Source organism: Myotis daubentonii, chromosome 5 (genome assembly GCF_963259705.1).
Source record: "Myotis daubentonii chromosome 5, mMyoDau2.1, whole genome shotgun sequence".
NCBI classification, from domain to species: Eukaryota; Metazoa; Chordata; class Mammalia; order Chiroptera; family Vespertilionidae; genus Myotis; species Myotis daubentonii.
In genome coordinates this window covers 24617739-24639219 of record NC_081844.1, presented here as the reverse complement: position 1 = coordinate 24639219, position 21481 = coordinate 24617739, and the positions used below count along the sequence as shown (strand labels likewise).

At 41.5% G+C, this 21481-nt stretch overlaps 1 protein-coding gene and 1 pseudogene across 1 annotated transcript; both read right to left on the bottom strand.

The window, feature by feature from the left end:
• The window catches only part of LOC132234517 (adhesion G protein-coupled receptor E2-like), a 674172-nt pseudogene that overhangs the window by 365393 nt on the left and 287298 nt on the right, over positions 1 to 21481 (bottom strand).
• LOC132234165 (olfactory receptor 7A5-like) lies at positions 10142 to 11065 on the bottom strand. Its single transcript, XM_059695210.1, has one exon. The coding sequence runs from the start codon at positions 11063 to 11065 to the stop codon at positions 10142 to 10144; it is 924 nt and encodes a 307-aa protein (XP_059551193.1).

Here is a 21481-nt window from a genome sequence, read left to right as displayed (position 1 = left end):
AATGTCCTCAGGTGAGGATTAACCAAAACAAACAAACACCCATCCCCAGTGTGATTATTGAAGGAGCATATGAAGTATTTGTTGAATGCAACCAAGGTACATGCCCTTTACCCAAATCTAATCCAGAACCCCTCAGTCCACAGGCCAACGCTCTACCCACTGAGCCAAACTGGTTAGGGTCAGAGTGTTTATTTTGTATTTTAATTTTTATTGATTGATTACTTTAGAGAGAGGAAGGGAGCGAGAGAAACATATTATGCTCTCTTTGGTTGCTTCTTGTCTGTTTCCTTACCAGGGATCCAACCCGCAACCTTGCTGAATCAGGAGGAGGTTCTAACCCACTGTACTGCACGTTGCCTGTCAGGGTCCCTCAACAAAACCCCTCTGGTGTGCCCTGGCCCCTGCTGTGGGTTGGAGCTCCTCTGCCACAGCAAAGGTTTGGGTTCCATTCTGTCAGGGCACCTTCTTAGGTTTTGGGTTTGATCCCCGGTGGGGGCTGACTGCTGCTCAGGAAGTGACCAAGGACCATTGAGGTCCGTGAGCTCTAGTCATTTGGTGGGGAGCTGGGTTTCCATTGCTGACATGGCCACCCCAATACCCACTACCCCCTCTCCTCCATCGAAGATGACTTCAACTACGGCAGCCATGTGTCCTCTGGGTAGGTTGCCCTGTCTGTGGCTCGCCAGGCCTGGCTGCTGCACAGTCACCCCGGGAGGTGGATTTCCGGGTTCCCAGGGAGAGGGCCCTCCGCGCAGGGCTCCCAGGGAGAGCGGGGTCCCAGAAGGAAAGTACTTCACTCCATCTCCCTTCCAGGCTCTCGGGCAGAGCAGAGTGCCCATCCTCTCAGGGCTCGGAGGGGAGAACCGCCCAGGTAGTCCTCCTAACTGGGTGTGAGAAAACAAAACTGGAGCCCTTCCTCCTTGAACACAGTCGTCTTAAGACATGTGAATGCCTTTTATTTTATTTGACGAAAGCCTCACATGCCCAGCCCCCCGGGGCTGTCAGCCAAGCCCACTCGCTCCTGCCTGAGGTTACCTGTGAGGGCGTCCCAGCTAATTAGCATATTCCTCTCTTGTTATATAGGATTCATAGCAATTTTTCTATTGTTTCCCTGAAAATATGGTCATGAATTATATTACCCCTATGGAAAAAACTACTCTTGGCTACTTAGGTCATTTGCATAATTTTATTGTAGAGGAAAATCTGAGACCACAGTTTTCACTTACATGCTCATCATTAGTTTCCGTAGCACCACCTTTACTGCTCTTCTTGATGGTGTAGACTTCAACATGCTAGTATGTTTTACAGCTGGTCTCCTGGTTTTATATTCTTCATTCTTTTGTTCAGCTGTGTGACCACATGCCTACCATATCCACTGTAAAAAACCGACTATTGAATACATGTGTCCAAGAAGAATCTACAAGGAAATATATATTTTAATAAATAGACTGATCTTATATGGTTAGAGTTAGAGATGACCTTAAATATAAGGTAACAAAAATAGGCATATAATTTATTACTATATAAAAATTCTAGACATCAATTCCAAACTGTGCAATAAGGTCTTTACCCAGTGGCTTCCTTGGTTGGGGCGTCTAACGGTGCACCAAAAATGCTGAAGGGCATATATCTAGGTGGCAGTTTACATCCCCAGGCATGGTGCATACTGGAGGCAATCAATCAATGTTTTTCTTTCACATTGATGTGTTTTTTTCTCTCTCTCTTTCTCTTTCCCATTCTCTCTTTTTCTTCGTTCCTTTCTCTTTAAAACATCAATTAAAAAATAGAGTATAAAATATGAGGTTCATGTGTAAGGATCCATAGTGTGAATTGTTTTATGGTTTTTTTTTCAGAGTTATTTTCCTGTTTCTGTTTGAAAATTTTCAATTTGTGATCCCTACAAATGTGCCTCCTTCTAGTGTTTTAAATGAAATATCTACCTTTTTCTAAACTTTTTTTCAAACCCACTGAAAGGACAGTGAGTGAACAATCTCAATATCATACAATACATATATCTACTTTATACTCAAGAATATATACTATCTTTATGATCAAAGGATAAATCACACAGGAGTTAAAATTCTGCCAAGTCATGTGAACAAGAATCACAAATTTTCCTGCACAAACATGCATGTCCTTCTACCCTGCCCTGACTACCTGGAAGGGAACTCAGTGGAGGCACTTCTATACAGTTATCTGAAATGCATTTGAATAACAGAATGATAGTGAATGCTGTCCTCAAATATCAGTACAAATGCCAAAAGTAAGAAGTAGCAGATTACTATCATTTCCCTCAGTTCTGTTTGCTTTGATTATAATATCAATTCACTATTGCTGTATAGTAAGCCATCTTAAAAGCAAATGGTTTAATACAATTCCTTTATTTTCCAATGGGTTTGTGTAGTGAGGAGGTGTTCTGATCCCTGCTGGTCTCCTCATGAGGCTGCAGTCATCTATGGGTCAGCTATGGGTCAGCGGGGGTGTCTCTGCTGACCTTGGCTGGGCTTTCTAATGTATTAGGGACTCAGCTATGGTGACTGATCTAGGGAGGACTTGGCTGGAATAAATGAGCTCTGTCCCCATGTCCTCTTCTTCTCTGGAAGGCCCCTGGATTTGTTCACATGGCTCAGCCAGGGTTCCGAGTGAGAGCTGTGGAAATGCACCAAGGCCTGGTAAAACGCACTATCACTTCCACCGTTAATTTGACCATAACGACTAAAGAAAGAAAATTCTAAGTCCAGCCCAGATTCAAAGGTGGAGAAGAAGACTTCAACTCTGGGTGGGAGGAGCTCACAGTCACATTGCCGAAGACATGGAAACAGACAAAGAATGGGGGACATCTCTGCACACAGGCTACCAATTGTGTAAATTTTAACTCAGTGAAGTTTTATTTCTATATTGACCCTCAGTGGCTGAATGATCTTAGAGAAGAGAATGAGAGTAAAAATATGTTTAATGAGCAGATGTGGAAATTCTACTCTAGAGGGTCAGGCCCCTCCAAATATAAACATCACCCTCTGCCGCTTGTCTCCAGCTTGTCATTTCTAGGTTTAAAAAGTAAAACTTTTTCCTTCCAGATGTCTTCACTCTAAGGACTTAACTCATTGATTAACAGAAATAGAAAGCTGTTACTTTATTGATAACCATCTTTTTTGGGCATCCTCATGTAGACAGCCCTTTTCGTTTTATTGATCTGCTCTTAACATATTCATAATCCAATCCAATACTTGTATTGCTTGGGGGTGGAGTTCCTGATGGAAGGAGGTGACATTTGAAATGCACATACAACAGAGAAATAGGGTTTTGAAAGAGGAAGGAGAGTTGCTATCATTATGCTCAGTGAGAGAAGCCAGTCACAAAAATACAAATACTGCATGATTTCACTCATATGACATATCTTAAGGAGTTAAATCCATAGAAACTAAAAATAAAATGGTTGAAAAAATGGATGAATGGGGAGAAACTAAGATGGCGGCATAGATAAACACCGGGAAATTGTCGCCTCACACAACAATTGAAGAATGCCGCAAGGGTCAGAGCAAACATCGTCCAGAACAACAGGAAGGCTGGCTGAGTGTAATTTCTACAACTAGAAGAAAACAGGGGCACGCTGAGAGCCAGAGGAGCTGCAGACTTGAAGTGCAGAGGTACGGCGGCGGCTCGCGCACACGGAAAGGGGGTGGCACCTGAGGACGCGGCTGTCTTTTTGAATCACAAGCTCCCGACTGCTCTGGACTCCGGTTCCAGCGGGTCTCTGGGGACCCAGGGCTCATACGGGGAGAGGCTGGTCTGTCAGGCGCCAGCGGGCGAACTTGAGGGCGGCTTTCCCTCAGAGGTGCTTGCAGCCGTTACCGGGACACTGAGACGCGCGGCTCCGGGCGCGGAGAATCACCATAGCTGCTTTCACCGCCCTTTGATTCCCTGAGACCCCGCCCCACCCAGGCTGCAGCAGAGGCTTTTGCATGTGAATGTACCTAACTACAGCCCAGCCAGGCAGACCCGGAACTTCCAAGAGAAGGCCCAAGGCCCCGCAGCGGCTTGCATTGCTTCACAGCTGAGCCTCTTCGTGGCTCCTGCTGTGTGGCCTCAGGCAGAGGCTGAATTAGCACCTCCTTAGATCCAGGAACCACTCTACCCAGTGGTCAGAGGGGGACCATTCTCCCACTTCAGACACAGCTGATTCCCACAGCCAATTGGCCTGGAGGTCAATTCCTCCCAGTGATCCTACAACAACCAAGGCACCAAGAGTGCACCAAGAGTGTCTACCCCAGGTAACTGGGGAGGCTGAGCCACTGGGCCCTACAGGACACCTGGCACGCAGGGCCACTCTATCAACACAGGGAAGCAGCCAAAATGCGGAGACAAAGAAAAAGGTCACAAATGGCAGAAATGGAGGAAAGCAAACGACTGGATATAGAGTTCAAGGCCACGTTTATAAGGTTTTTCAAGAATTTTATGGAAACCGCCGATAAATTTAATGAATCCCTCAAGGAGTATAGTGAGACCATGGAGGACATGAAAAAGGACCAACTAGAAATTAAGCATACACTGACTGAAATAAAGAATAATTTACAGAGATCCAACAGCAGACAAGAGGATCCCAAGAATCAAGTCAAAGATTTGAAATACAAAGAAACAAAAAATACCCAACCGAAAAAGAAAAAAGAAAAGAGATTCAAAAAATATGAAGATAGTGTAAGGAACCTCTGGGACAACTTCAAGCGTACCAACATCAGAATTATAGGGGTGCCAGAAGAAGAGAGAGGGCAAGATATTGAAAACCTTTTTGAAGAAATAATGACAGAAAACTTCCCCTACCTGGTGAAAGAAATGGACTTACAAGTCCAGGAAGCGCAGAGAACCCCAAACAAAAGGAATCCAAAGAGGACCACACCAAGACACATCATAATTAAAATGCCAAGAGCAAAAGATAAAGAGAGAATCTTAAAAGCAGCAAGAGAAAGACAGTCAGTTACCTACAAGGGAGTACCCATTCGACTGTCAGCTGATTTCTCAACAGAAACCATGCAGGCCAGAAGAGAGTGGCAAGAAATATTCAAAGTGATGAACAGCAAGAACCTACAACCAAGATTACTTTACCCAGCAAAGCTATCATTCAGAATAGAAGGTCAGATAAAGAGCTTCACGGATAAGAAAAAGCTAAAGGAGTTCATCACCAACAAACCAGCATTATATGAAATGCTGAAAGATATTCTTTAAGAAGAGGAAGAAGAAAAAGGAACTCCTACCATTTGCCACAGCATGGATGGAACTGGAGAGCGGATAAATACCACAGGATCTCACTCATTTGTGGAATATAATGAACAACATAAACTGATGAACAAGGACTGATCCAGAGACGGAGAGGCATTGATTGGACTGTCGGGCCTTGGAGGGAAGGTAGGGGAGGGTGGGGGCAAGGGGGAAAGATCAACCAAAGGACTTATATGCAAGCATATAGGCCTAACCAATGGACATGGACAACGGGAGAGTGAGGGGATGAGCGGGGGGGGCGGGGGGGGGGGGGTAGAGGGTACACATATGTAATATCTTAATCAATAAAAAATATTTTAAAAAAAAATAAAATAAAAATAAATTAAATGGTTGTCGCCAGGCTTGGGCAGAGGAGGAATGGGGAGTTAGTGTTTAGTGAGTGTAGAGTTTCAGTTTTTCAAGATAAAAATTCTACCACTAGCTGGTTTGGCTCACTGGATAGAACGTCAGTCTGGAGACTGAAGGGTCCCAAATTCGATTCCTATCAAGGGCATACCTGTATTGCGGGCACATCCCCAGTAGCGGGTGTGCAGGAGGCAGCTGATCTATGCTTCTCTCTCATCGATGTTTCTAACTCTCTACCCCTCTCCCTTCCTCTCTGTAAAAAATCAATAAAATATATTTTAAAAAATTCTAGAGGTTAGTTGCACAACAATGTGAAGGTACTTAACCCTACTGAACTGCACACTTAAAAATGGTTACAATGATAAATTTTGTTATGTGTTTTTTACCACTTTAAATTTTTAGTAAAGGGAACCATATTCTGACACATGCTACCACATGGATGTCCCTTAAGAACATCATGCTGGTGAAAGAAGCCAGTCATAGAAGGGCAAATACTGTGTGACTCCACTTTTATGAGGTCCCTAGAGGTGTCAAACTCATAGAGACAGGAAGTAGAATGGTGGGTGCCTTGGGCTGGGGGAGGAGGTGGAGGAATGAATGTTTAATGGGGACCAAGTGCCAATTTGTGAAGATAAGAAAGTCTGGAGATGAATGGTGGTGATGGTTGCATGTGAATGTACTTAATGGACTGAACTGTCAACTTAAATAATGATTAGATGGTAACTTTTATGTTACCTGTATTTCGCCACAATAGGAAAAAAATCCAGCTCTAGCTGGTTTGGCTCAGTGGATAGAGCATCAGCCTGTAGATTGAAGAGTTCTGGGTTTGACTCCAGTCAAAGGCACATGCCCGGGTTGCAGATTCCATCCCCAATAGGGGGCATGCAGGTCGCAGCATATCAATGCTTCTCTCTCATCATTGGTGTTTCTATCTTTCTCCCCTCTCCCTTCCTCTCTGAAATCAATAAAAATGTATTTATAAAACCCAAAAAAGAAAAAAATCCAGGGCAGGAGACCTGAGTGGCCACACACTGTTTTCTTTTCCTTTGCGTGCAGACAGTAGCCAGGTGAGAAGGAAAATCTCTGATGCATTCAACCATGGAGATTTGAGGTTAGTTTGTTACTAGAGCAGAACTGAGCCCACCCTGACTCAGATGTGGCAACTGACACCCGAGTCCTCTCCCATGTGTACTGATCCCCTCATCCATGATCCCCAGGACTGGGAGAACGGTGAGAAGTGAAACAAAATTTAAGGGACACCAAGGAATTCAAGTAGTCAAGATGACTATTATTTAAATGAACTGTTTTAAAAAATCAAAATTAATGCAAAACATTCATGATGATTTAAATAGCAAAATGTTAAATAAGACAGGATCTGTCACAGCAATGTGCTGAGACATTTTAGAACAGGGGCCAAAGGGACAATTAATCTTTGTGCCTCATTTGTTTCACTGTAGTCCCTTCTCTGGTGAACAATGGAGATGCTCTGCGTGGGGATTTCTGTGGCCCATGTGGCTGCAGATCAGACTTGATAAGGAGTTTGCATCCCTGGGAATGACCCTCCACCACTTTTGGTAAATCAATACCCCAGCTCCCTCACTCCTCAAGCGTATGTCCTATACTCTCTCAAAGATCCCTGGAAGGACTGATCCCCGTGCACACTGCAGAAATTGTTCATTCAAACTCTCATGATTTGCTGCCTATACCTCCCTATCTCATGTCCCTCCTTCTCTACTCATGCTTTGTAAGATCCACTGCTAATGATGTACCCACACTCAATTCTTACCTCAGACTCTGCCATTCAGGGAAACCAGGCCAAGGCACACATCTATTACAATTTTATTTAAACTGGGCAAACACTATTAATTCCTGATTCACCTCTTAATCTCTGGCCAAAAATGTTGTGTTAGTGATTTATTGCTGTGCAACAAATTGCCCCAAATGTAAGGGCCTAAAATAACAGCAAATAGTTATGATCTCACAGTTTTTGTGGGTCAGGAATGAGGTATGGCTGCTCTGGGTTCTTTGCTCCTGGCTCCCTATCTTGTAACAGGAACACGAACACAAGTTCCTCCTTCATCAACCATCGGGAGATGAGTGGGCTAATATACTAAGGCCCAGAAAGGCCTCTAAAAGCACTTGCTTCTGAGTATTGGTCTCTGTCTTCTAGACTCATAACCTAGAAAAGCAGTAACTAGAGCAGGTGTCAGTGCTCAGTTAAGGACAAATGAGTTAAGACAACCCCTCTGAGGCCTTTGACATGGAGAGACAGGAGGGACCCAGAGATGCCCAGATGGTGGGAAGGAGGACAGGAAAAGTGCCAGAAAGGGCTCTGGTCCCACACAGGGCTTGCTGGGGCTATTTGAGACTCCCTAGGTAGCCAAGCTCATGGAGCCACTGGGAGTGGCAGAGCTGTGTAGGAAGGAGGGGGTGAGGAAAACCAAATGCTACAATCATGAGGAAATATGTGGGAAGAACTGGGAGATGGAGGGTCAGAACAGCTGGAGCCATGGCTGGGGTGGGCACCAGAGGGCCCCAAAGGAAGGCTGTCCTGGGAAGCAGCCATGCTGGGCTGGCCTAAGAGGATGCCTCCCCCCTCCTGGATGCCCTGGAGATTCTGCTGGGCTTCTAGACACAGCCCTACCCACCCCCCAGGGAGGAATGTTCTCCTCCCCACCCCTGCTTCCAGCCTTTTCCACATAAGGCTTTCATGGGTGCTCATGCCATATATTTTCAGGACAAAGGAATCAGAAGCAAATGGTCTGAGTCTCCAGGGAGCAGTAGTTCTGGAAACAAGACTAAAAGGAAGAGAACAGAGCCAGAGGGGGAGCACTGGAATGTGGACTTGAGAGGCAATGAGAGAAGGTGCCTGGTTTTGAGCAGGCTCTGCCCTCTTGTGATATCCACACCACCAGAGCTCTCACATCAGGGCCAGGCCTTGGCTGGAGATGAAGCCACTGTGGACCCATGTGGAACTGGGTGCCTCCCTCTGCCTCAGTGGTCCTCAGTGCTTTTCCTAGTGGCCCAGGTGCTCAAGTCAAAATCCTAGAGTCATCTGTATCTCTATCTCTGTTGCTGTCTATCCCCCCAAAACCCCAGAATCAGCAAACCCTGAGGATTCTACTTTCAAAATCCATCCAGAATCCACTCACTTTTCACTTCCTCCATGGCCTTACCCTGGACAAGCGCCATTGTCTTCTACTTGAAACAGTTCAGTCACTTCTTCCCTGGCCTTTCAGCTCCACTACACCAACCCCCCACCCCACCCCAACCCCACCTCCCCACACACACACAGGCTGTTCACCTGACAGTGGCCAGAAGACAACCTCTGCTCCCACCACACTCAAAAACAAAAGTCTAAAACTGCTTGTGACCCACACAGCTCTACATGTCCTCCTCTGTCTCTCCCTGCCATCATCTCCTCCCACTATCCCCTCACTATTTCCTCCAGCCCCACTGACGTCCTACTGTTCCTGTCATTGTTGCTTATGTTGAATCATGGACACACACTCACACACTTGAGATTCTGTATGTTTGTATTTATGTATGTGTGTGTGCGCGCGCATTTGTTCTGTCATTCTTCATTATTCACAGATTCCATATTTGAGAACTCACCTACTTGCAAACACTTATTTGCAACCTAAAATCAGTACTGGTAAGAACTCAGTGGTTCTCAAACATGCACAGAGAAGAGAACAATATAAATTGCTTACTGGCCACTTCTAATCTGAGGTCCAACAAGGCATGACTCTGCTTTCTTGTTTCAGCTCTGATACTATAAATGTGTAGTTTTCATAGTCTCTGTAGTGCCACACATTTTACAGTTTTGTTCTTTCTGTTGGTGATTTCACTGTTGAAATTGGTACCCACTTATAATGTTTCTAAGTTCAGGGAGGCTGTGATGTGACTTGTGGAGAAAATATGTGTGAGATAAGCTTCATTCAGACATATATTGTATGATATGGGCATTGTTCACTCACTGTCCCTTTGGTAGATTTGGAAAGGTTTAGAAAAGAGGAGATATTTACCTCAGAGCACTAGAAAGAAGCACATTTGTAGGGAGCACATTGAAAGGCTTTCAGCAGAAGCAGAAAAATAGTTCAGAAAAAGCACATAAAACTCTCCAGGTAATTTTTCACCCAGTGAATAAGAACACAGACACAGAGACATCCTATCCACACTTTAATGATTAGATATGCACCATGAAAACTGTGGTCTCCAATTTTCCTCCAGAAAATTATGTAAATATCCTTACTACCCAAATGTACTTATGTCCATAGGAGAGTGTAACTCATGACTACTCTTTCAAGGAAACAATAGAAATATTACTTTGAATGATAGGATACCATAAGAGAATAAATTATGCTAAAAGAATTCATGTTAACCCATGAGATGAGAATTTCCAATTATGTATGTTCAAAAGATTGGATTAATTTGTCTCAGAAAATAATAGGGCTCTGAGGCTTTGAACCCTTCATTCATGGTCACTTCTTCAGCCTAGTACAGTTGGCCCTTGAAAAGCTTACCTGCCAAGGAATCTTTCCAGGGCCCTCTTTATGTCATTGTTCCTCAGACTGTAGATGAAGGGGTTCAGCATGGGTGTGGCCACAGTGTACATCACCGAGGCTATTGCACTTGACTGTGCATTTTGGGTAGCAGCAGAGGTGAGATAAACTCCTAGGCTCGTACCATAAAATAAGGAGACAACTGAGAGGTGAGACGCACAGGTAGAAAATGCTTTATACTTCCCCTGAGCTGAAGGGATTGCACATATACAGGAGACTATCTTAGAGTAAGAGTAAAGGATCCCAGCAAAGGGACCACCACCTAGTAGCACAATTAAAAAATATATCATAATGTTGTTAAGAAAGGTGTCAGAACAGGCAAGTTGAACCACCTGATTGAGTTCACAGAAAAAGTGGGAGATTTCTACGTCTGCGCAGAAGGACAGTTGCAACACCATTAAGCTATGTACCAAGGAATTTAAGAAACTCAGAATCCAGGACACCAGGACCAGCATTCTACAAAGCTGGGGGTTCATGATGACCATGTAGTGTAAGGGGTGGCAGATGGCCACAAACCGGTCATAGGCCATCACAGTCAGGGTAAAGTTGTCCAACACTACAAAAAGTGTATAAAAATACATCTGTGTGATGCAGCCTTCATAGGTGATGGCTTTGCTCTGTGTCTGGATGTTCACCAGCATCTTTGGGATGGTGGTAGAGGTGAAACAGATGTCTACCAAGGACAGGTTAGAGAGGAAGAAGTACATAGGAGTGTGTAAATGGGAGTCTGAGCTGACAGCCAGGATGATGAGCAGGTTTCCAAACACAGTGATCAGGAACATAGAGAGGAAAAGCCCAAATATGAGGGGCTGTAGTTCCAGTGCCTGTGAAAGTCCCAGGAGGAGGAATTCTGAAATATGCGTATCATTGCCTGGTTCCATGTGTCAGAGGTGACTATCAGAAAATAGAAAAAATGAAAAACAAATTTTCACATTAGCCAGCATTAATAACAGAGAATAAATGACACATTTATATTTTAGAATCAGGAAAATAATTTCCATATTTGGTGTATGATCTGGTTTCCATTACGTCATCTCTATTGCCATTTCTCATTAGAATTTCCTTTTTTTATCAATCAATTCTTCAATCATACCGTATATTGCTGTTTTATTGAGGATATCTTTCATTCATTTGAGGTATATATAGGGTGTCCCAAAAATGTAACCCACACTTTGAATAATTATAAAGGCAGTGTTTATCAAAATGCATTTTATTTTCAAAATTGACCTATCAGCTTGTACAGTGTGTATACATGTTTGGAGACACCCTGTATGTTGACTATAGACTATGTTCATGGCACTGTTCCGAGTATAGGAATGCTTTAAATGAAAGTCTCTACAAATTAATGATGAAGGCAGAATTTAATCAAATAAAAACGATAATATAACATATCCAATGGTACAGATGCTATAAAGAAGAGAAAATCACATTAAATGGAGAGAGTGGGTAGAGGGAGACTTGCCAACAGGCCATTGTTAAATAGACACCTCAAAGAAAAATAAGCTGGAGACTAAGGGGAAAGTTCTTGGCAGGCAAAAAGGAACAGTCAATGCCAAGACCCTCAGAAGATGGTTGTTTTAGAAAAAACAATGCTCACAATGACCCAGTGCGTCCAGGGGAATGAGCAAGGCAGAGAGGGTGAGAGATGGTGGCAGAGAATAGTAAGAACAAGGTAGCCTGCATGTTGCTGTTGAACACTATGTAAATGCACACTATGTAAATGTTGCACTTTATTAATCTGGTTGCAAAAGCATCCAGTTAATCAAACAGGATATCCTTCTTAGTACCTTCCCTTGCTATTAGAGTCACATTGGAAAAGAGTCCAGGCTCCTCTGTTCTGAGCACTGCTCTCAGTTTATGAGGCACACACACACACACACACACACACACACACACATGCACACATACACACAATGGCCTCTTCATCTGTGTTATTGCCAAGTCTTTCTCACTCTAGGAGTAAATACAAGTCAAGTTGTGCAGATCAAGTATATTTTCCAAGAAGAATTTAGAAATAGTACCTAGATATTCTTATCATAAGCCTCCCATGGACAAATACGCTTGAGGTTTCATATGGCCATGTCCATTATCTGCCTTGCATTTAAAGAAACATGAACAGGAATAAAATGCATATGAAGAAGAAAAGAGATCTAATGAGCTCAGCTGGCCCCTGAGAGATTATGAGGAAGCAAAATCTTTGGATTCTAGCAGCTTTCCAACCCAAATAACACCCCCTTGAGGCCAAGCAAAAATAATAAAGGAGAAAAAATAAATTTCTCCAAAAGACAGAGGTAGTTATAAATATATGGTGTGAAACAACTTACAGATTGACTACCCCAACAGAAAAATTACCAAAAAATAAACCAATAACTCACAAAAGGAAATGTACAAAAACAACACAGGTTGAATATTTTTAACATCAAGCAGAAGACCGGTTTTTCCTGTGCCTCTTCTATATTTATTTGGCCAGTAGTGATAGGAGCAGAAATAGAATGTTGGGGGACCAGCTAGAATTGTAGAAATATTAATCATGAATTGTTAACTGTGATTGTTTTGTTCTGATTAAAGAAGGCACATTGTAACCTGGCTGGCAGTTGCACACAGGGCACCTGAGAGCTCACCTGGAGATGCAGCCCATCCTCCCATTTTGAGCAGCCTATTATCATGGAAAGATCAACAACTTTGTTGCAGAAATCAGAGCCACCAGCCCTTTGAAGACCCCAGCCCTTGCATATCACTAAGCCCTTTGTATATCCCCAGTCCTTTTGCATACCTGCAGGCCTTTGCAAATCTCCAGCCTGCTTACCTGTTAACTTCCCATTTGGCTACTTCCACATGTAATCTTTGTACTTTTACCCAATATAAGCAGCTGGCTTATAGTGGGGTGCTTAGCAGATTTTTGTGGATGACTTACTGCTCTCCCATACTACCTGCAGTCTTGGAAAAAAATGCTCGTATATGATTCAACACTGTCTCTGCTTAATTGGCTCAAGTAGTGTCAGGCAGCATGGACCCATTGTTTGCCAGTTACAGTAGGTTTTTATGCAGTTGATGGCAGATGAGACAAGCCCCTTTCTTACTTTTCTAATGTGGCATCATTATTTTTCTTGGAGTTTGGGTTTTGACCTCATTTTTGACAAATGAATTGGCACAGTCTAATTCTGGTTCCAGTCTTCATCTAACATGCAAAGGCCTCCCAAGACATGATCAATAAATCCTGCACACACTCTGAGGAGCCATCCTTCTACACTGAGTAACTTTCTTCACATAATTTAGCTTGAGCACCTTCTCATGCAAACATTTATTTCATGGTACTCTGACTTCATTGTGCCAGATCCAAACAAGCAAGAATTCACCTTAGTTCGCCTTTGTTTTTTCACACATGTCTGTGAATATATGTGCATTTAAATAAGAACACATTTAAGTAAATGTGAAGTTATGAAATTAAAGGAGTGACAGAGAGAAGGAAACCTGGTTAAACAGAGTGATTTTAAAGCAACTGAAATCAATTAAAGAAATTTGAGCTTAGCATCAAAAAGTAACAGAAACAAGGTGTAAAATAGCAATATTTTAGTGACACCAATATAGATTAATAATTAATTGGCAAAGGCATAGACATTTTTATATATGAAAGCCTACGCAACCATTTGACCGTTCAACCATTTGATCGCTCCACCAGTAGCTATGATGCACACTGAGCACGAAGGGGCAAATGCTCGATGCACAGGCATGGAAACATGGAACAGACTTGTGAATCTCCGAGGGAAAGAGGAAGGGGGGGAGAATGGGAAGAGATTAACCAAAGATCTAGAGGCCCGGTGCATAGATTCATGCACTGGTGGGGTCCCTCAGCCTGACCTGTAGGGATCAGGCCGAAACTGGCAGTCTGACATCCCCCAAGGGGTCCCAGATTGCAAGAGGGCACAGGCCAAGCTGAGGGACCCCACCAGTGCATGAATCGGTGCACCAGGCCTCTAGTAGAAGATAATCTATAATGTCCCTAGAAATGGAGGAAAATAGCAGATGCTCCATTATTGTTTGTTGAATAATCAGGAATTAGGGCTCAGTATATATTAACACAAGGTAAGGTTGCAATTCAATATTTTTGAAGAGATTAAATTGTTGAATAAACCTGGAAGAATAAATATTTTCCTGGAAGAAAATGAAGTTGATCCCCTATACCAGTCATGTTACAAAAAATCAAAGGGATTGCCTACGCACTGTAAGAGCATCCTATCCTTTTTAGGTGAACATAGAGGAAACTGCATATTAATGGTTATGGATGGGCCAAACCATTGTAATTAAGTTAGGAGCCTCAAAAGTAATAAGACAGACATTTTAACTAAATAAAATGTAAAACATTTTTATGGCTAAAACAGGCCAATTGAAAAATAATGCTTTTTTATTTTTAAAATTTTATTAATTTATTGGGGTGACAATCAATAAAAGTGTAGAGGTTTCAGGTTTAGAATTCTATAATACATCATCTGTATTTTGTATTGTGTGCTCAGGACCCAAAGTTAAGCCTCCTTCCATCACCATTTATCTCCCCTTTACTCTCTTCTACCTACCCCACCATAATAATTTTTAAAAATATTTTAAATGTTAATAATGGAACAACAAAAGCATATAACAATAATATTCAAATTTAAAAGAACAACAAATATATGACTGATCAAACTTAGAAAAAGTTCAGGAAACAACAAAGAATTTTTGCAGACTTGTAAGCCTGGGCAAAAACTTAAAAAGGTGTCACATTGACTGGGGTTGGAACTTTCAAACAGGTAGCTACTAAGGGGTACTCTTTTTTCTTTTCTGGCAGAACTAAAACATTTATCTGGCAGATAAACCAATCTAAAGACGCTATTACAAGTACATATATTCTTTCAGTCATGGTTTCTCAACCTCTGCACATTGACATTCTGGACCAGATCATTGTCTCTGGTGTGGTCTCTCCTGTGCATCACTGGATTCTATCTGCACCTCCCATGTGACAAACAAAATGTCTCTCGACATTGCTAAATGTTCCATGGAAAATAATACTACTTCTGGTGGAGAACCAGAGTTTTAATGTAACAATCTCAGAATGTTTTTGAATAATTATTATAATAGCAATGTATTGAGAAAGTATATGGAAGACTTTCAAAGTGTGAATAGCACAGCCACTTCTTAAAATATTATGTGCACATGGTAATACTGAATTGGCATCACGCTAGTTGATTGGAGGGAAGACCATAAGGTATTGTTGAGTAATAAGGAAGAGTGGGCACAGGGAAAAAAAGACTGTACAACACATAAAGAGAATTTCTGATGGGCACAAGATGCTATTTAGGCATTTGTATAAAAGCATATGACTATGTATGTGTGCATAACATAGGAAGACACGTTTTTTTAAAAACTTAAGAATGTATGGAATAAAGATTATCAGTATGAATGATATTAGGTTAAGTGTAGTGGTTACAAAACAATTGTATGAAACAAAATAAAGTTAGAATCAAATTGATCTATATAAAGACAGAAAATAATAATAAGTCAATATTATCAACATGGTCCACTAATTCCAGCTTAAAATTCCACAGACTTGCAAATAAAAGAATATTATAGAAGGGCTTTTATAATCAGGGAGAAAGCAGTGTCTAAGTTATAATTTCTTCTTATATAAAAATAAATTAATTCAAGTATGCTAATGGAAGGTAAAGGTAATCTGTAGTCAAATGGAAAAAAGAATGCCTTCCAGAGGACGGTAGAAGATGATGCAAATTTTGGAAATACAACTAATGACAAAGGCCAACAGGAACAATAAGGAATAATGGAGATGTGAAACACGTTGGCAATATGTGTGTAGGGTGATAAATTAGTACCAACTACTCAAAACATTCACTTTTCGTTTTTGTTTTATAGCAAGCATTCCCAAGTGAAGAATATAAAATTAGCAGCTGAATTTTTTTCAGTAAGAAAAATGAAAAATAAAAAAGCAACAGAGAGAATACAATATGACTGAGTGACAGATCTGAGCCCACACTATTAATAAACACAATTCCCCACATATACATACATGAAGGTACTCAATGACAACAAAGTGAGTGGGGGGAAAACCCTCCAATTCCTTGTTTAAAGGAATGCAATGAAAAACAGAATAAAAACACTCTGACCCCACTACACAAATGTCAAGACTTGTACAGACAATTTACAAGAGACGAAACAAATGAATAACAAACCACAAATATATTCAGGCCACAGATAATGAAGAAATTGCATAGTTAAGCTATTTACCATGCCTCCTTTTATTTATCAAATAAATTCTTTTTCATGTGAATTGAATACCCAGAGTGAAAGGATATACTGTGAAATGCATATTTTATGAACTTTTGTTGCAAGGTAATATTTACAAGAAATATATTGGATCTGGATCTTTCCCATCAACATGGAAACATAGTTGAATAGATCCCATGATAAAAACAATGAAGAGCTGCCCTCACTTTACTGAACATGCTTCCATACCTAGCACTGTATTTTCCTCCTTCCTTTAGTTGCAAAACTCATTAAATATCTTCTACTTTTACTTGAAATATTCTATGCCTCCCATTGTCACCTCCAATTTGGCTTCCATCAGTTAATTTTCAACAATTGCCCATATATTGCTGAGATCAATGCTCATTTCTCCTTTTAGTATAATTAACTAATCATTAATTATGTATCAAGCAAACAAATAACCACAGGCTGATGCCTGTCAAGAGACCTCAGGTACATGTGCTTGGCTTTGACTCTCTCTGACACTTTCCTGTAGTACCTACTGGACCTCTGGACTCACCTGTTTGGAAACTGTGAGGGGAAGGTCTCCATGGGAAAGTCCAGCCTCCTGTATGGTTGCTGATGGAGCCTGAAGCTCTCTGTCCAAATAAGATAGTGGGAAGGAGGTAAGCACAGGTCTCCTAGACAAACTTAGGATTCCAAAAACAACAACCAGGTTTCATTCAGCCCAAGCTCACACATGCTGAGAGACTAGAGAGGAGCTGATATTTACAGCTCCCTATGTCTGCTCATTAGATACATTTCTGTCTTGTTACTCCAACTCCTAATCACCCGATTTCCCTGTGGGTCTGGACTGAAGGGAATATTTTTCTGGAGATACTGTGTTCCCAAAAGACCAGCTTAGAAGTCAAGTTAATCCAATATCTACTAGTTCTTCTTCATGAAATCTGTTTGCTTTCAAAGGACTACCCTCCCAGCACCTTATCCCAATCCTGATTTAAGGTATTTCTAGTGTTGATTAGAAAACTCAAATCTATAAATATTGACTTGAGTTAAGGACACGGGCCCTGATGTCTTCACACAATTGTTATTTTTTTTTCAATAAGGGGGAGAACTAACTAAATTCCTTTGATACAAACTTTGGGTGTTACACACTGGGCTTCATGACTCATTAGCCAAAACAATTTGGCATTTCAACCTTACATCACAAGTTATGAACTGTCATTTGGTCCCTCACTATGAAATATTTGTTAATTATAGGAAATACATTTAGGAAGGGAGAGGGAGAAAGAAATAGAAACATCAATGATGACAGACAATCATTGATGGGCTTCTTCCTCCTGCACGCCACCTACTGGGGATTGAAGCTACAATCTGGGATGTGCCCTAACCAGGAAATGAACTTTGACCTTCTGGTTTATAGTTCAACACTCAACCACTGAGCTATGCCCGCCGGGCGTGATAGCAATTTAATGATAAAGAGTATGAAAGACGATCAAAGATGTGTGTAGCAGTCACACTGTGAATTCTTATGTAGGCATTGAAATTAACACGTTAATTAATCAAGCAAAGAAACAGTAATCCCTTGCCTCTGGGTTAAGTCGAATGGGCTCTCAGGGGACAATAGGTAAATGCTCCTGCGTCCATTCTCTGTGACCCTCTCTCTCTTGCAGGGTCAGCTGGGTTTTTGGACTCACCCAGATAAGATCTATGTGAGGGAAGTCATTGTGGGGACATCTGAATTCCTCCCTGAATGGTTGATGATAGAGACTAAAGTTCTGTTCACAGGCAAGACAGCAGGAAGGTGTGAAGTATCAGTCTCCAGCCAGAGTTGGGGCTACAAACAAATAACAGTGAGAAATAAACATAACCATGCCCTCCCATCCTAAGTTTACACATGAATGGAGACTGGAGATGAGGGGATATTTATAAATCCCGTACCTGCCCTGCAGGCATATTTCTCTTTTGTTTCTCCAACCTCTAAGCACACGAATATGATATATTTTATAGCAAGAGCAAGATTAGGGTAGCAGATGGAACAGGCTTCGTAATGGGCTGACTTCAAGATAGAGGAAGAGTCTGGCTCATCCAGGTGGGACTAAGGTAACCACAGTGGTTCTGTAAATGATAAAGAGACAAAGGAGTTGGTCTCAGAGAGATTTTGAAAATGCTACACAGCTGGCTTGAAGATGGAAGAAGGAACATGTGCCAAGGGATGCAGGTGGCCAGCAACACTAAGTCGTTAGAAAAAACAGCTCTTCCCCTGACCCTCTAAACAGGGGTGAGGAACCTTTTTTCTGTCAAGGACCTTTTGAATATTTAGAGCATCATTTCATGGCCATACACAATTATCAACTTAACAATTAGCTTGCTCTATTTGGTCAAACATTTAATTAACTCATCCCTAATGCCTTGGCAGAGCCAGACCCAATGATTTCGATAGCCTCCTAAGGCCTGCAGGATGGACGTTATCCACACCTGCTCTAGAAGGACCTCACCCCTGCACACATCTTTTTTTTTTTAATTGCTTAAAGTATTACAAAGGGTATTACATATGTGTCCATTTTATCCCCCTGCCCTAGACAGTCCCCTAGCCTCCCCTATTCCCCAGTGTCTTATGTCCATTGGTTATGCTTATATGCATGCATTCAAGTCCTTTAGTTGATCTCTTACCCCCCTACCTCCTGCCCCCCAACCCTGCCCAGCCTTCCCGCTGCAGTTTGACAATCTGTTTGAGGCAGCTCTGCCTCTGTATCTATTATTGTTCAAAAGTTTATAATGGTCTCTATTGTCCATGAATGAGTGAGATCATGTGGTATTTTTCCTTTATTGACTGGCTTATTTCACTTAGCATAATGCTCTCCAGTTCCATCCATGACGTTGCAAATGGTACGAGTTCCTTCCTTTTTACAGCAGCATAGTATTCCATCGTGTAGATGTACCACTGTTTTCTAATCCATTCATCTACTGATGGGCACTTAGGCTGTTTCCAAATCTTAGCTATGGTGAATTGTGCTGCTATGAACATAGGGGTGCATATATCCTTTCTGATTGGTGTTTCCGGTTTCTTGGGATATATTCCTAGAAGTGGGATCACAGGGTCAAATGGGAGTTCCATTTTCAGTTTTTTAAGGAAACTCCATACTGTCTTCCATAGTGGCTGCACCAGTCTGCATTCCCACCAGCAGTGCACAAGTGTTCCTTTTTCTCCACATCCTCTCCAGCACTTGTCGTTTGTTGATTTGTTGATGATAGCCGGTCTGACAGGTGTGAGATGGTACCTCATTGCTGTTTTGATTTGCATCTCTCGGATGATTAGTGACTTTGAGCATGTTTTCATATGTCTCTTGGCTTTCTGAATGTCCTCTTTTAAAAGGTGTCTATTTAGGTCCTTTGCCCATTTTTGGATTGGATTGTTTATCTTCCTTTTGTTAAGTTGTATGGGTTCCCTATAAATTTTGGAGATTAGGCCCTTATCAGATATGACATTGGCAAATATGTTTTCCCACACAGTGGGTTTTCTCGTTGTTTTGTTGATGGTTTCTTTTGCTGTGCAGAAGCTTTTTATTTTGATGTAGTCCCATTTGTTCATTTTTTCTTTAGTTTTAAGTGCCCTTGGAGCTGTATCAGTGAAGAAATTGCTTCGGCATATGTCTGAGATTTTGTTGCCTTTGGATTCTTCTAGAATTTTTATGGTTTCCTGTCGTACATTTAAGTCCTTTATCCATTTTGAGTTTATTTTTGTGTATGGTGTAAGTTGGTGGTCTAGTTTCATTTTCTTGCATATATCTGTCCAATTTTCCCAACACCATTTGTTGAAGAGACTATCTTGGCTCCATTGTATGTTCTTGCCTCCTTTGTCAAATATTAATTGACCATATTGGTTCGGGCCGATTTCTGGGCTCTCTATTCTATTCCATTGATCTATATGCCTATTCTTGTGCCAGTACCAGGCAGTTTTGAGAACAGTGGCTTTGTAATACATCTTGATATCTGGTATTGAGATCCCACCTACTTTGTTCTTTTTCAGGATTGCTGCAGCTATTCGGGGTCTTTTTTTATTCCAGATGAATTTTTGGAAAGTTCGTTCTAGATCTCTGAAGTATGCTGTTGGTATTTTAATGGGAAGTGCGTTGAATTTATAGATTGCTTTGGGTAGTATGGACATTTTAATGATGTTGATTCTACCAATCCATGAACACGGTATGTTCTTCCATCTGTTTATGTCTTCCTCTATATCTTTTTTCAACGTCCTGTAGTTTTCTGAGTAGAGGTCTTTTACCTCTTTAGTTAAGTTTATTCCTAGGTAGCTTAATTTTTTTGGTGCAATGGTAAATGGGATTGTTTTTATAATCTCTCTTTCTGAAAGTTCATTATTGGTGTATAGAAATGCCTCAGATTTCTTGGGGTTAATTTTGTATCCTGCTACATTGCCAAATTCATGTATTAAGTCTAGTAGCTTTTTGATGGAATCTCTAGGGTTTTGTATGTATAATATCATGTCGTCTGCAAATAAGGACAGTTTTACTTCCTCTTTTCCAATTTGGATGCCTTTTATTTCTTCTTCTTGCCGAATTGCAATGGCTAACACTTCCAGTACTATGTTGAACAGGAGTGGTGAGAGGGGGCATCCCTGTCTTGTTCCTGTTCTTAGGGGAAATGGTGTTAGTTTTTGTCCATTGAGTATGATGTTGGCTGTGGGCCTGTCATATATGGCTTTTATTATGTTGAGGTATGATCCTTCTACTCCCACCTTGGTGAGGGTTTTTATCAAAAATGGGTGTTGAATTTTGTCAAATGCTTTTTCTGCATCAATTGATAAGACCATGTGGTTTTTTTCTTTCAATTTGTTTATGTGATGTATCACGTTTATTGATTTGCGGATATTGTACCATCCTTGCATCCCTGGGATAAATCCTACTTGGTCATGGTGTATGATCTTTCTGATGTACTGCTGGATCCGATTTGCTAAGATTTTGTTGAGGATTTTGGCATCTATGTTCATGAGGGATATTGGCCTGTAATTCTCTTTCATTGTGTTGTCT

Bases quoted from the DNA above. Each gene is read 5' to 3' on its own strand.
- LOC132234165 (XM_059695210.1), bottom strand. From the start codon at position 11,065: ATGGAACCAGGCAATGATACGCATATTTCAGAATTCCTCCTCCTGGGA.